This window comes from Silene latifolia, chromosome 2, assembly GCF_048544455.1.
Source record: "Silene latifolia isolate original U9 population chromosome 2, ASM4854445v1, whole genome shotgun sequence".
In the NCBI taxonomy this organism is placed as follows: Eukaryota; Viridiplantae; Streptophyta; class Magnoliopsida; order Caryophyllales; family Caryophyllaceae; genus Silene; species Silene latifolia.
The window spans coordinates 27,813,566-27,827,588 of NC_133527.1; the positions used below are offsets into that span (position 1 = coordinate 27,813,566).

The 14,023-nt window shown below is 32.6% G+C and overlaps 1 protein-coding gene across 2 annotated transcripts; it reads left to right on the forward strand.

Annotated features, from left to right (window-relative positions):
* Positions 1-3,976: 3,976 nt before the first annotated feature.
* LOC141642528 (homeobox protein knotted-1-like LET6) lies at positions 3,977-9,485 on the forward strand. Of its 2 annotated transcripts, none has more exons than XM_074451363.1 (4): positions 3,977-4,438; positions 5,165-5,450; positions 7,926-8,185; positions 9,035-9,485. In XM_074451363.1, the coding sequence occupies exons 1-4, from the start codon at positions 4,031-4,033 to the stop codon at positions 9,281-9,283; spliced, it is 1,203 nt and encodes a 400-aa protein (XP_074307464.1). In that variant the 5' UTR covers positions 3,977-4,030; the 3' UTR covers positions 9,284-9,485. The 2 variants fall into 2 exon arrangements, with proteins under 2 accessions (XP_074307464.1, XP_074307465.1); XM_074451364.1 differs by having other exon boundaries at positions 7,938-8,185.
* Positions 9,486-14,023: the final 4,538 nt, after the last annotated feature.

Here is a 14,023-nt window from a genome sequence, read left to right on the forward strand (position 1 = left end):
AAAAAGAGAAAGGGGAAAGGAGAAGAAAGGGGAAAGAAGAAGAAAGGGAAAAAGGGAAAAGGGAAAGGAGAAATAGGAGTGACTTGGGAAGTAGGGTGGTGGTAGGAGTGGTGGTAGGAGTGGTGGTGGTGGGAGTTTTTGAGGGAGACGGATTTTTTGAGGGAGACGAATAATTGAAGAGTGATAATGAAGAAGGAGGATTTCGCTGCAACCCGTATAAAGAATTCCTGCGACGGAATTTCCGTCGCAAAATTAAAATAATATTAAATTCTGCGACGGAAATTCCGTCGCAGGAATAAAAAATTATTTTTTTCCCAGCCTGTTTAGATGTGTACAGCTGGACACTTTAGAAATTCTGCGACGGAAATTCCGTCGCAGGAAAAATATTATTTTAATGCAGCGACGGAATTTCCGTCGCAGATTTTAATATTATTTTAATATAGCGACGGACATTCCGTCGCAGGCTTTCCCGCCATGTCAGAAAATTTGGCGGTATGGGAAAATAGGCTGCAACGGAATGTCCGTCGCAAGTCCGTCGCAGGTTATAAGTCCCGTCGCAGCGTCCGTCGCAGGTTTAAATTTGCTACGGATTATTATTCCGTCGCAGCGTGTCCGTCGCATCGAGACGTTTTTTTGTAGTGCTTGGTCTTAGTGTCAAAATAAAAGAACAACAATTAACCAAAACGGAGGGAGTAGAAAATTAAAAACCGTGTGTTTGGGAGAGAGTCTCATGTAGAAAATTGAAACACAAAATAATACTTCTATTTTGTATAAAATAAAAATAGTTAATCTTTCATTCTTTCTTTAGACCAACATATTCATTCACCTTAAATTTCAAACGAGACAAATAATGGGATGTATTTTTAAACAAACGCGAGAAGATTTTTGCTAGTTGTTAATTTTTAAAGCACTCTACCTAATCCATTTTAAATTTAAAGTGAATATATATCTATCTTAAATAAGAACATCAATTTCAGTTTAAAAACTTCTTAATTTAAAACGACTGTCACAAGGAATTATACTCCGTAATTCATTTTTAATGAGTACTAAACTTTGGAGAGAGGGTACTTTCACTAAGGAGTTTTTTTCCTATCGAAGCGCGCACTTAGACCATCCCCAAGCAGGAGGTCGTGTTAATTGGGTAACCAATATTTTTTCCTTTTAATCACACTTTAATTACCTTGACCCACTTTCACCCTCTCAAGCAAAAGACCACGACCTAGGTCACCAACCCAATCATTTTCCACTTTACAATCAATGAGAGAGTTCCACCTACCGGGTCACCATACTCAACCAAAGGTCACCTCTCTTTGTTTTGATGGTTGTCCTTTTTTTTTCAACCAATAAGAGAGTGCCACCTATCGGGTCACCAACAAGGTCACCAATTGACCCTGAGTAATTCAAGGTCACCACCAAAATTATCGCCTTAATCCTATTTTAAGGTGTCATTAAGACATTAAGGTGACCCAACAAGGTCACGACCCAGTCGGTGACCTTGCTTGGGGATGGTCTTAGTCGCATTACATTAGAGGGGAGGGGGATTCGATCCTGGGACCTATTGTCCATACTACCTCCGTCATAACTATTAAACATAGCGTGTGAGACGTTTTAAGTTAAGACAATTTTAAATATGCAAAATAGATACTCCAGAGTACTCCCTCCATTCAACTCCACTTTACAAGTTTCTCTTTAGCGCACTATTCACAAGCGAACATTCAACTTCAATTTTCTCTCGATACATAAGTGAAAATATATTCATGTGGGATCTTATTTGAGTCGTTTTTAATAGTACATTAAAAATATCTAACTTTTATAATTTTTGCAAATACGTAGCTAATGATATTTATCGCGTAAAAGCTGCATTGACAAACGTGATAAAGCAAACTTGTAAAGGGGAGTTGAATGGAGGGACTAGAGAGTACTCCCTCCATTCAACTCCACTTTACATGTATTTCATTTCCGTCCATTCAACTCCACTTTACAGGTTTCCTTATTTGGCTAAAAAAATGACAATTTTATCTTTATTGAAAATCTTTATTTACAAAAAATGCCACCCAAACCCCACACTAACTCACCATAAAACCCCATCTTTATGTTTTTTTAATATTTTTAACCTCTTTTTTCTCTTTCCCCATGTACTTTTAATACTTTTTTTAATCCGCTCCTTAATATCCGTGTAAAAACCAAAGTTGTAAAGTGGAATTGGGCTGAATGGAGGGAGTACTTGGTATGCTATAGCCTATAGACGGCAGAACCCCTAACATTGCCTAATCCAGAGATTTGAGAGACATTACTAATAATAACTTGTAGGGAAGAAGTGGCAGTGAAAAATGGCAGTAAAATCCTGAGTGTCACTGCCAACTGCATCAAAAGAGAAACAAACAAACAAAACTCAAAGCACCTTCATTCATCGGGAACCTAATTCTTTCACTCTTCACTTCTCTTATCTCTCTGCATTCATAGCATGCTTTCTTTGCTTGCTCTATATTTATTCCACCAAAAAACAATCCAATAAAGTGAAGCCAATTCTTATCCGAGGCGGATATATCCGTCTTAAATTTAAGGCGGATCAAATAAAATATAAAAGACAAAATTATATTTCCTCTATTTCATTCAATTCCATACATTTGTTTTATACACGTATATCAATGTCCGTTTTCTTTTGTTCATATCTTTAGTTACATACTTCCTCCATTCAACTCCAGTCTACCACTTTCCATTTTTTACACTATTCACAACTTAACATTCAATTTTAATTTTCTTTCAATACATAAGTGAAAATATATTCATGTGGGATCTTGTTTAATTCGTCTTTACGAGTACATTAAAAATATCTAACTTTTATAATTTCTGCAAATACGTAGCTAACGATATTTAGCGCGTAAAACACGCGTTGACAAACGTGAAAAAGTAAAGTGGTAGAGTGAAGTTGAAAGGAGGAAGTATTAGTAAAAAATATGAAAATTGTAATTCACAATGTACTCGGTAAGACAATTAAAATAAGATCTCAAATGACTATATTTTATGCTATATATTAAAAGTTGTATGGAAAATTCGATCTCCATACTTGTGAATAGTGTTCAAAAAGACAAATGTATGGAATTGAATGAAATGGAGGAAATAATGTGTAGGTACTCTCAAATTATCTTATCTTTCACATGAGTGCAATTTTACCAATTTTAATCTTAAGAATATATATCGCTTTTTAGAGAAACCATTGTGTAAGTTTTTATATAAATTTTTGTTTTAAACCATCCTAAGTTAAGAAGCTTACAACGAGACTAACTGATCTACTTCATCCAGCATTCCAGCATAGAGTTATTTAAAGGTCATCCTATTTATTAAACTCGATTTGTCACGCATGCATTTTAAATTTTTTTTTTTTTTTGCGCAAAGAGACTTCTCCCCAATCTGTCCCAAACCCGTTAATCATACCCTCAATGAGTGACAAAATCGACATGAGCTCGGCCGTGTCCAGCCTAAACCTATCACTGAAACTTTAAGCAAAAAAAACTATATTTCAGAAAATATAAATGAAATCCGAAATAAGAGTATTAATAAAGAAAGAAAGAAGGAAAGAAAGGTAGGGAAAAATAAATTGTTGGCAGAAGAAATAGCAGAAGAAAGATAGGGGGAGAAGATGACGACAATACAGAGAACTATCACTTAATAAACCAGTGGATTTTTCTTAGGATTTTGCTGTAAAAAGCCTGTTTTTTGTGTAAGCTTCAAACCCGGGAGAACCCTTTACTCCCTCTTTCTTTTCCAAAATTCATTTTTACCCCTTTTTATCTCTTTTTATTTACTATAGTAATTATTTTGCAAAGTAAACAAAGAAAACAAAGAAGAAAGAGGAAAGGGCAAACAGTGAGCATAAAAAGACACCAGGCAAATTGCTGTCTTATACAACAAATATTCTTATTTATTTAATTTTATTTATTATTATAATAATATATAAATAATCTAATTTATTTTACTGAAAGGTGACATCTTTTCTTGTGGGTTTTTAGAGATAGAGAGGGAAAACATCATGGAGCACAATAATAATAATATAAATAATAATAGTAATTGTAATAATATGATGATTGAAAATAATGGATTATTATATCCCATGATTATGATTCCATCTCTATCTCATCAACACCATCAAAATCACACCTCACATCACAACAACAACCATAATAATATTATTAATAATAAGATTTATAGTTCTTCAAGTGTTTATGATCATTTGATGGAAATGGAGAACCATCATCATCATCAACAACAACAACAACAACACTCTCAGCAGAACAACAACAATAATAATATAATTAACATTAATAGTTGTTCTAATAATAATACTACTAATATTAATATTAATTGTAGTATTAAGGCTAAGATTATGGGTCATCCTCATTATCCTCGTCTCTTATCTGCCTTTGTTAATTGTCAAAAGGTCTCTTTCATTTTTTACTTAATTATTCTTCTCTAACTTTCAATTCTTTATTTTAATGCTTTTTTTTACAAGATCTGAGCTCTTATGTTAAAATAATCCCATTTTGGTTATTTTTTATTTTATCTTAATTAATTTTATTTTTTGGGTTTTTGTTGAAGGGCAAGTCTCTTATAAAACAGATTTATTATAAACCCTTTATTGTTGAAATGTTAAAAAAAAACCCCAAAAATTGGCTTTTGAGAAGGCTTGATACTAGATAATATGATCTAAAATTTTAGATCATATATACAATAAAACATTCAGCTCTAAAAAATTATAATAAAACTCAACAACATTATATATAAGTTTAGTTAAATTTAAATTTTGAATGAAAAAATATTAAAATTTAACTTATAAATTTTATTATGCTCAAAAAAATATACATATGCCCAAAAACAAATAAAATTTTAGTTAATAAGCTCAAAAAATTACATATATGCTCAAAAAATAAAAAAAATGGATATATGATCTAAAATTTTAAAAAGTTGCTCACTTTAGTAGGAGTATAATAAACCCTTGATGTTGAATACACATATCTTTTGCTATAAAAATGACTATATGGGTTTGAATAAATATTCTAAAATTTGCATAAAATTCAACACATGAAGGATAATAAACCCTTCTAACCTTCTTCTTGTGTAACATGAACAATCCCTAAGCATGTTGAATACTAAATGAAAAAAACAGGTGGGAGCTCCGGCGGAGGTGGTGGCAAGACTAGAGGAGGCAGAGGCAGCAATGACAGTGAGTCAAGGCAGCAGAAGCGGAAGCGGTAGCGGTAGCGGTGGCCAAGGATATATTATAGGAGAAGATCCAGCTTTGGATCAATTTATGGAAGCATATTCTGAAATGCTTACAAAATATGAACAAGAGTTAACAAAGCCATTTAAAGAAGCCATGCTTTTTCTATCAAGAATTGAGTCTCAATTTAAAACCCTAACCCTTTCTTCTTCCTCAGATTCTCCTTCCTCTGGTGATCATTTTCTTATCTCTATTATTTTTTCTTGTGTTTTTCCTCTCTATTTTATGTTAGTGTTTGAGTTAATACTAAACTTGATCTTATTATAGTGCTAAAACTTGGAATTTTTTTAGGAATTTTTTTATTTGCATGTGCATGTTTCCAAGATTTAGATCTTGGAACTTTAATAAAAAAATTTTAAGTTTCTTTATGAGTTGTCTATTTTTGCTTGATTGGTTCATTGTTTAGTTTATGTTCTTGGAAGTAGGGTTTTGCAGCCATGTTTATGCCTAATTGTACTTCGTATATAGGAAATTACTACTCTTTGGTATCATAATATTAAATTAAAAAAATCACATACAAATATACTCTTGCAGCAAATGGCTATTGCTCTAGCTTAGCTTGTCTAATCTAATTTATTTGATTTTTCAATTTAACTTTTTGTTCTGATGACCTCACAATAAGAATCTTCTATTCCAATTTGGGTTTAAAGTGTTTTTGCCTAATTATTTTATGTATTAATTTCCTCTACTTTTTAGCAACAAAGAGATGCTATTGTCTTTGCTCTTTAAGCCCAAGAGTTCCAACATTCAAATAATTTTTCTTTAATATCTAACCAATTCATAAATTTTTAATTTTCTGTGATTGGAATCGTGTGCTCGAAAACATTAGCATAACTGCGCCTGATTGTGTAATGTGTTCATCTTCGTCTTTGCTGTGAGTACTTGTTGTAGAATGTTATGCTGGTGTTGCAAATTTCAATATCTTTGTTGATTATATTTTGTCACGACTCTATTAAGCTCGTCATGACTGATTAATTTCATTTTAAGTATTCCGACCAATGTGCTTTTTCTAGGAACATTTCTCTAATCTTTTTCCCTTCAAGTTTGTCTTGGTGAGGTTAAGTTGTTAGATGCCGTTAAATCAAAAGTTTATTAATTCGTTGCCTTCGTGTTGAATAAGGTATTCCATAAACAACATGAGATGAAATATGGACCGTTATACTCCCTCCTATTCACTATATTCTTTCATATTTCCTTATTCGGATTATTCGGGTTTTCTTCCCTATTTCCTTTTTTGGGTTGATTTGTGTGGTCCAAATTCACTTTCTTAATTCTTGTGCAAAAAGGAAATGGGAAGAATATAGTAAATAGGAGGGAGTAATAATAATATAACCGTCTCATAGAGTAACTTTTAATCGGATCGCTTTTTGATGAGGATCAATCAATATAGTTGGACATAAATGACAAGAAGATAGTCCAATATGGTACGTTTCCCAGATCTAGAATTGGAAAATGGTGAATGATAGATAGATAGATATGAGTTTCATGAAATGGGAATCTAAGTATACGGTGAAGAAAGTGTAGGTTGTGAATAATACATGAAACCTTATAAAATGTCCCAAATAACATGAAAAATCACACAAATAGGGGGAGTAACTTGTAAACCTGTGGCGTTACGAATAAGTGTAATTTGATTGATAAGAAATCCTGCAAGACATGCTATTTCATGCATTTAGGTGGTCTTTTATTGTCTCAAGTTATGTCACTTCAATTCATATAAACTATTGCGTGGGACATTCGATAAACAAGGCCTATAGATGTCTATTAGAGCTGTCATGAACTACTCAATTAAGAATCTCATCACATCCTAGGCATATCACTTGCTTATCTACTCACATTGTTCATTATTTGATTCTTATTTCACTTGATTTGATCAATATAATATTAGTAAGTCTCTCTAAAGACGAAAACATCTTAAGTTTAAGATGGATACCACTTGTGTATATAATATAAAAATGTACAGGAAAAACCAATATATTGGTCTTATGTACACAAGTGGTATGATACTTGACCCGTCTAGAACTTAAGACGGATAGTAACGTTTCTTAAATGAGAATTTGTGAAATAATATTAGCATATTTATAAGGTCATGGTATTTAAAAGAGAGATTATTTGAGTTGATTAGATGGAACATGTTTATATTTTCAAAACATAGCTTAAGTTACGGACACGAGATTATTTGACTTAGACTACATAAGTTATAACATGTTTATCTTTTTATAACATAGATTAATCAATTGAGCATATAAGACAAATCTTTTGCAATTTCTCATGCATTCTGCTTTTGTCTTATTTATTCATACTACTTGACACGTCTTAAACAAGAATTTGCGTAGATTAAGTTACTTGCACGATACCCCTTTGCATTCCGTTGGAGCGTTTTGAGACACTAGGGCAACTTTGTTTTATGGTAACATCAAATTCAATTTTATATGATGGTTTGAGTTTGACAAGTTTAATGTTTTTTTTGGACTAATAGACTAATACTTTGTTTGTTAAAGCTTGTTTGTGTTTGTTTTCTTTTTGTTCAGTTTCGGGCAACAGTAATTCTACATGAGACAGTAGTTTGCTGTTTTGGTTAAGTTGGTCATTAGGTTTAGGTTTCAATATAGACTACTTGGAAATTCGATATTCATTTGATAACAAGGAATTGTACCAGGAATTTGTGGGGACATTGGTGAAAGGAATGGATCATCGGAGGAAGATATTGATGTAAACAATAACTTGATTGATCCTTGTGTAGAAGACCGGGAACTGAAAGGGCAGCTTCTTCGTAAGTATAGTGGATATTTGGGAAGCTTGAGGCAGGAATTCTTGAAGAAGAGAAAGAAGGGCAAACTTCCTAAAGAAGCCCGTCAGCAATTGCTCGATTGGTGGAGCCGCCACTATAAATGGCCTTACCCTTCTGTAAGTTCAATTTTCCATCCTTAGTTTCGCCTGATTACTTTAATTTTCCATCCTTAATATGCCTAAAAATCAAGCTCTCCCGATTATTATTGGTGATTGTCTCTTACCTGGTGTGTGATTTTTGCATTTAGTCTAGCCGGACAAAGCAAATAGGTTATTTGGTGCACTTGCATTTCTGGTTATTTGGATATGTTTTCCAAGTCGGGTCAGTCATGATTTAAGAGTGCTATTATCAAGTCATTGAAACAATGCTTGTCAATTTGCGGCCAGTTTGTGTATTTGGGTCACATTTAGGTTAAAGGTTAGGCCGAGCTGGCTCGATTCTCGAGCCAGTTTTGTTAGGTATATGTTGACTCTAGTGATCAATTAGATACTTCCTCCATCCCGGTCATTTGTTGTCCTTTTCCATTTTTGGGTGTTTCGGTCAATTGTTGTCATTTCTATTTTAAGAATGCATTTGATGAACAAATTGACCCTCTCTTATTTCCTTGGTCTTTGTGCCAAAATCAAAGGACAACAAATGACCAGGACGGATGGAATAGTTTGCATCTTTGATTATTACTCCAGAATTGTATTGAATAATCAAAGTATATAGGCACAATTGTGAATGCAGAATATCTTACCTTAAAATGAGTTGCCACTAAATAGACTTGGATGTTATCCATATGAAATCATACCAAAATTGCAATCCGACTAACTGGAGCTGTACCCATTCCAAATGACTTGTTTGCCAAGTCTAACGAGTTTTAACCTAGGTGACATTTACGACACATCACGAGTATTATATATATTGGCACAGTTTCTCGGTCAATTGTTAATTAAACGGTGGTGTATGAATGATACCGACAGGAATCACAGAAGCTAGCGCTAGCGGAGGAGACGGGGTTAGATCAAAAGCAGATAAACAACTGGTTTATAAATCAGAGGAAACGGCATTGGAAACCATCAGAGGACATGCAGTTTGTGGTGATGGACGCAGCTGCTGCCCATGCCCATGCCCATGCCCATTCCCATGGTCATCCTCACTATGGTTACATGGACAATTCACTACCCAATACTTTCCCTATGGATGTTCATGTACCACCAACCCTAATTTAATTAGTAATCGCTACTAAATTAATCTCCATGGCCTGGCCCTGCTTATGGTTATGGTTATGGTTATGGTTATGGTTAATGCGTAAGTGTACTCGGTAGTGGGTACTGATTATATAATTTTGTAACTAATTATTCCTAACTATGTACGAGTATTTTGGATTCGCTAGCTGATATATATGGATCGTCTTATCATATATTTTGGAAATCTGGTTTTTGATTAGAACCGATTTTCAGATTTTTATTCTTGTACTCTTAAAATGAGGCATCGTCATTTGCGAAAACATAATTTCTTTAATCCAGTCAAGCAAAGATTATCTAAAAAATCACATCCCGAAATAGTTAAAAAAAAGGAACGTTTAAATTTACTCTTGTAATCAAGGACGGTTTGAGGAAATGTTTGTGATTAACCCCTCACCACTCGAAAACTCGTACGAATTGACTGGATCATAATAAAAACTCAAAGGGTGTTGTTTCATATTCGTTTCTTAAAGCTTGAACATCCACGTGCTGGGAATCCTGGGATTAGAAGGAATCCATTACTGTTGATGAACATGAAGGCAGACTCCTTGTTAAGAACAACCGAATGAGCAAAGCAGTTCTGAAGAGTATAAATTCCTGTGAAAAACTTATGAGGGGTTAAATTAAGTATCTACCACATTTTGCAATTATCATCTTAAGATGTATTCAATCATCATGTTTGAAATCCTTGATAGTTTTGTAATAAAATCTGGTGACAGAATTATTATCCATCCACTACTTTGCCAGGGAAATGAGTTATTATATACGGAGTAGGAAAAATTCAAAATTTCACACTTATATGTAGAGCTGGCCATCAACACGGGCTGACCCGGCCTGCCTTGACCCGTTATTTTATGCAACTTGGTCTGACCCGGCCCGGCCCGACCTTAGCCCGGCATTGACCCTGGCCTGGCCCGGGTCCTGAAATTCCAGCCCGGCCTGCCCTTGGCCCGCCATTTTAGAAAAAATAAAAAAATAAAATGGTAAGGTCCGCCAGCCCGGCCCACCCTTAGCCCGCCTCGGGTCCTGGCCCGGGTCAAGCATATCTCAGCCCGGCCCGACCCGACCAAGCCTGTCCCTCCCCTTAGCCTGGCCCGGGTCTGATTACGAGAGCCCGGCCCGGCCCTAGCCCGGCGCAAGTACAAGTCTACTTATATGTACATTTTTTTTCAAGTTACTGCCTTATAAGAAAAATTCAAAATTACTCTCTTAGACCATCCACAACAACAATAAGTTTTTGTTACTTTTTGTGGATCCTCGACCTATCGACCTCATTTTATCATAAGATAATAATTTTGCCAAAAACTTCACACAACAACAATAAATTTTAACCATCCATTTCAACCTTCCTTCTCATAATCTTACCCAATCACATAAAAAAAAGACAATAAAACAATCAATAAAATATTAAAATAACCAATAAAAGGCCACTATTCTCATTGTAACTCTCATTATATTTGGATGAGTTTCACAAAAAATCATAAGATGGTAAAATCTTTTTGTTGTTGTGGGGGGATGAGAGTAAAAATATCAACTTTAGAAGGGGATCTATGTGTTGTTGTAGATGGTCCGATAAAAAATGCTACGAATACCCAACCCAGGTCATAATTAGAAGTGATTGACGAATTACCCTTGTTTATAACACAAACCTTATTACCGTTTGCCCTAATTTACTGTGGATTCACTCTCAAAAGTTTTCACCAAAATTAATGTGTAAAAACCAATTAACATTAATCTGTTGATTTCAACTGTTGGAGCTTGTGTCCTCCACAAATTAGTATGATAACATTTGTAAATCTCTTACAGGTTTACAAGGATATACTTCGTATTTAATCAGTTGATTAACGATTACCTAATAACGGTTGGCTTGCTAGAAAGTTTGACGTTATTATCATACAGATGGCGGTGATCAACTGGTCCCTAAAGGTCACACCTATAGGATGTATTTGAGAGATGTGGTTATAGAAATATGATCGCATTGATGCCTTATATGACTAAACAGTTAGTCAATGTGTTGATGAAACAATTATTTAATGAAGATTAAATAATATTAGTTGAGACGAATTAACTGTCAATTCGTAAATTGAATATAATAAGTTATATTTAATTAAATGTATGTAATGTTAGCTTGGACGAATTAATCTGTTAATTCGTAATTAAATGTAATCGGTTATATTTAATATCAACAAGATGAATGTGTCATATTGGTAATAGTGAGGGTACTCAAACCAAGAGGTCATGGGTTCGATCCTCACTAGATGACAATTTAACACATTTTATACATTTTTGGAATAACCGAAAATAAGGAAATTATACTCCGGGTTAATAGGGAGTGAGGGAGAACATTATTCTAACCTAATTTTTTTTCTTAAGCCATTCTTGTCTCCCTCTCATCAAGAAAAAACACAAAAACCTAAAACTATTTAGTTAATTTTTGGATCGATTCTAGTATAAACAAAGGGCATATCTCATATCATCTTGGGTGCAACTGATAGGAGAATATCATTGCGATATTGTTCATAGGCCATTTTTGCTATGACCGAAGGTTATTTCTTAATCCTTTACTTTTGTTTATGTAATTTTATTTTATGATTAGTGATCATCTTCATAAAATTCGTTATAATCCTTGAATATAAAGGAATGCATACAGATAAATCTCACAAGTGGTATCAGAGGCTCAGAGCCAAGGCCACGAATTTTAATTTTGATGATTGTCATAAAATTGGATGTAAACTTTTAGGGTTTCGAAAAAATAGGGCACGGCTGAAATTTTTTGTTAATGCCGAATAAAAAAAAAATTTACAGCCGGTGTTTGTTCCTTTTTTATGCGATATTTCCATTTTTATTTTTCATAATGTTGTTTTAATCAGTTAAAATTATCATATGAAGAATTGGTAGATGTTTGATTTAATGCAGATTAAGTTAAAACATAAATGGAATCGTCATGTTTGATTTAATGCAGATTAAGTTAAAATTAAAAAGGGCATTAGGGTTCCAATTTTAAAAAAACGTGATTTTTTTTTTCGGTTACTGTTCACATTAGCCAGAATATAAAAATAAAAAAATAAAAAAATTGTTATAGTTTTTACAGAAAAACCGCAAGAAGAAAGAAATAAAAACGGGATGTTTTTTGTTGTTTTGTCTATTCAGCCGAGCAAGATATAAATAAAAAAAAAAATTTCGTGTCTATTACTGTTCACGTGCTGGACAGATAATTAAAAAAAAAAAAATTGTTTTTTTCGGTTTAAGCTGTAAAACCGAGATAGTTTTTTTATTTATTTTGGTTGTTTCGTTTTTTTTACCAAGATATATTTTAAAGAAATTTTTGTTTTGTTTTGGCAAATTAATTATTGTGAAGCGGTTCATAATTAAAAGATACCTAATTATTTTAAAGCAGTTTAAAATTTTGACGGATTGAATTCATATTACAAGTTTAATATGAATTAAGATTGAAATTAATGTGACTAATTGAGGAATTGTCACTTAATTTGATTTAAATAGGTGGTTTGGATAAAATTAATCAACATAATTAAGGAATTGTGTCATGTATGTTTAATTTTTTTTTAGTTGATGCATTTTTTTTAGTTGAATGAATCGATTGAATGGTTTAATTTACGTTTTTTTTTTTTTGCAATCGGTTGTAATTTATTTTACTTAGTGTGGCCTTAGTCAAATTATGTTTTTGAAATGAAGGAAACATAATTTTTATGTAATTATGAGATCTCGAATCTCCTTTATTTTTCTTTAGTTTTTGGGTTTTGAAATTAGAATGTAACTAGTATTGGTGCCCGACTTCGCCCGGGCTATCTCTACTTACCATTATTTTTTTTTTATCATTAAATAAAATTACTTAAAGTTGCCTAAATTATAAATTTATCATTAACATATTTTTTTATGACATATCCTAAAATTACGATGAAATAATTTTTCGAGCCAAATTCACTACTCCCGCTTAATATTTTACTCTAATTAATGAAACAATAGTAATAACATTTCACTACTTGCCCGTAATCATTGTTACTTTCACTACTTCCGCGGTAATTATTGTTACTGTCACTACTCCCGCATTAATATTAATAATTTCACTACTCCCGCCGTAATTATTGTTACTTTTTCTATTGCTGGATTAATATTGATTATTTCACTACTCCCGTTGTTGTTTCTACCACTTTCACTAATCCCGCTTATAATATTGTTACTTTTACTACTCAAATGAGTGATTACTATCATATAACTATATACAATGTTACTACACTTTTTTTCTTTACTGATGAAATTACTTTTACTACGTAGGCATGCAATTTCAAGAGAATTATATATTTATATAAATATATTACATATATGCATTAAAATCAAATCGAAGGAATTATGCAATATTATATATTATGTAATCTAACTTGAATTATTTATAACCTACTTATATTATATTTTTGTATATTAAATAATTAACATCTCTATACATCTAATAAACTATAAAGTTTAATAAAATTGTATAGATTTTAAATTTAATATATAATTTCATGATGGTAATAATTAATACCATAAGTGTATGTTTATACTAATTTATTATTTATTTTAAGAAAATTGATCATCTTCTAGTATTTTATAAATATTTAGGAAAATTATTAAGCATCTTCTTTCTTTTAGTCTTCTTGAAATTGACCATCTTAATTAATTAATTATTTTATTTTATGGAAATTGATCATCTTAATTAATTATTTTATT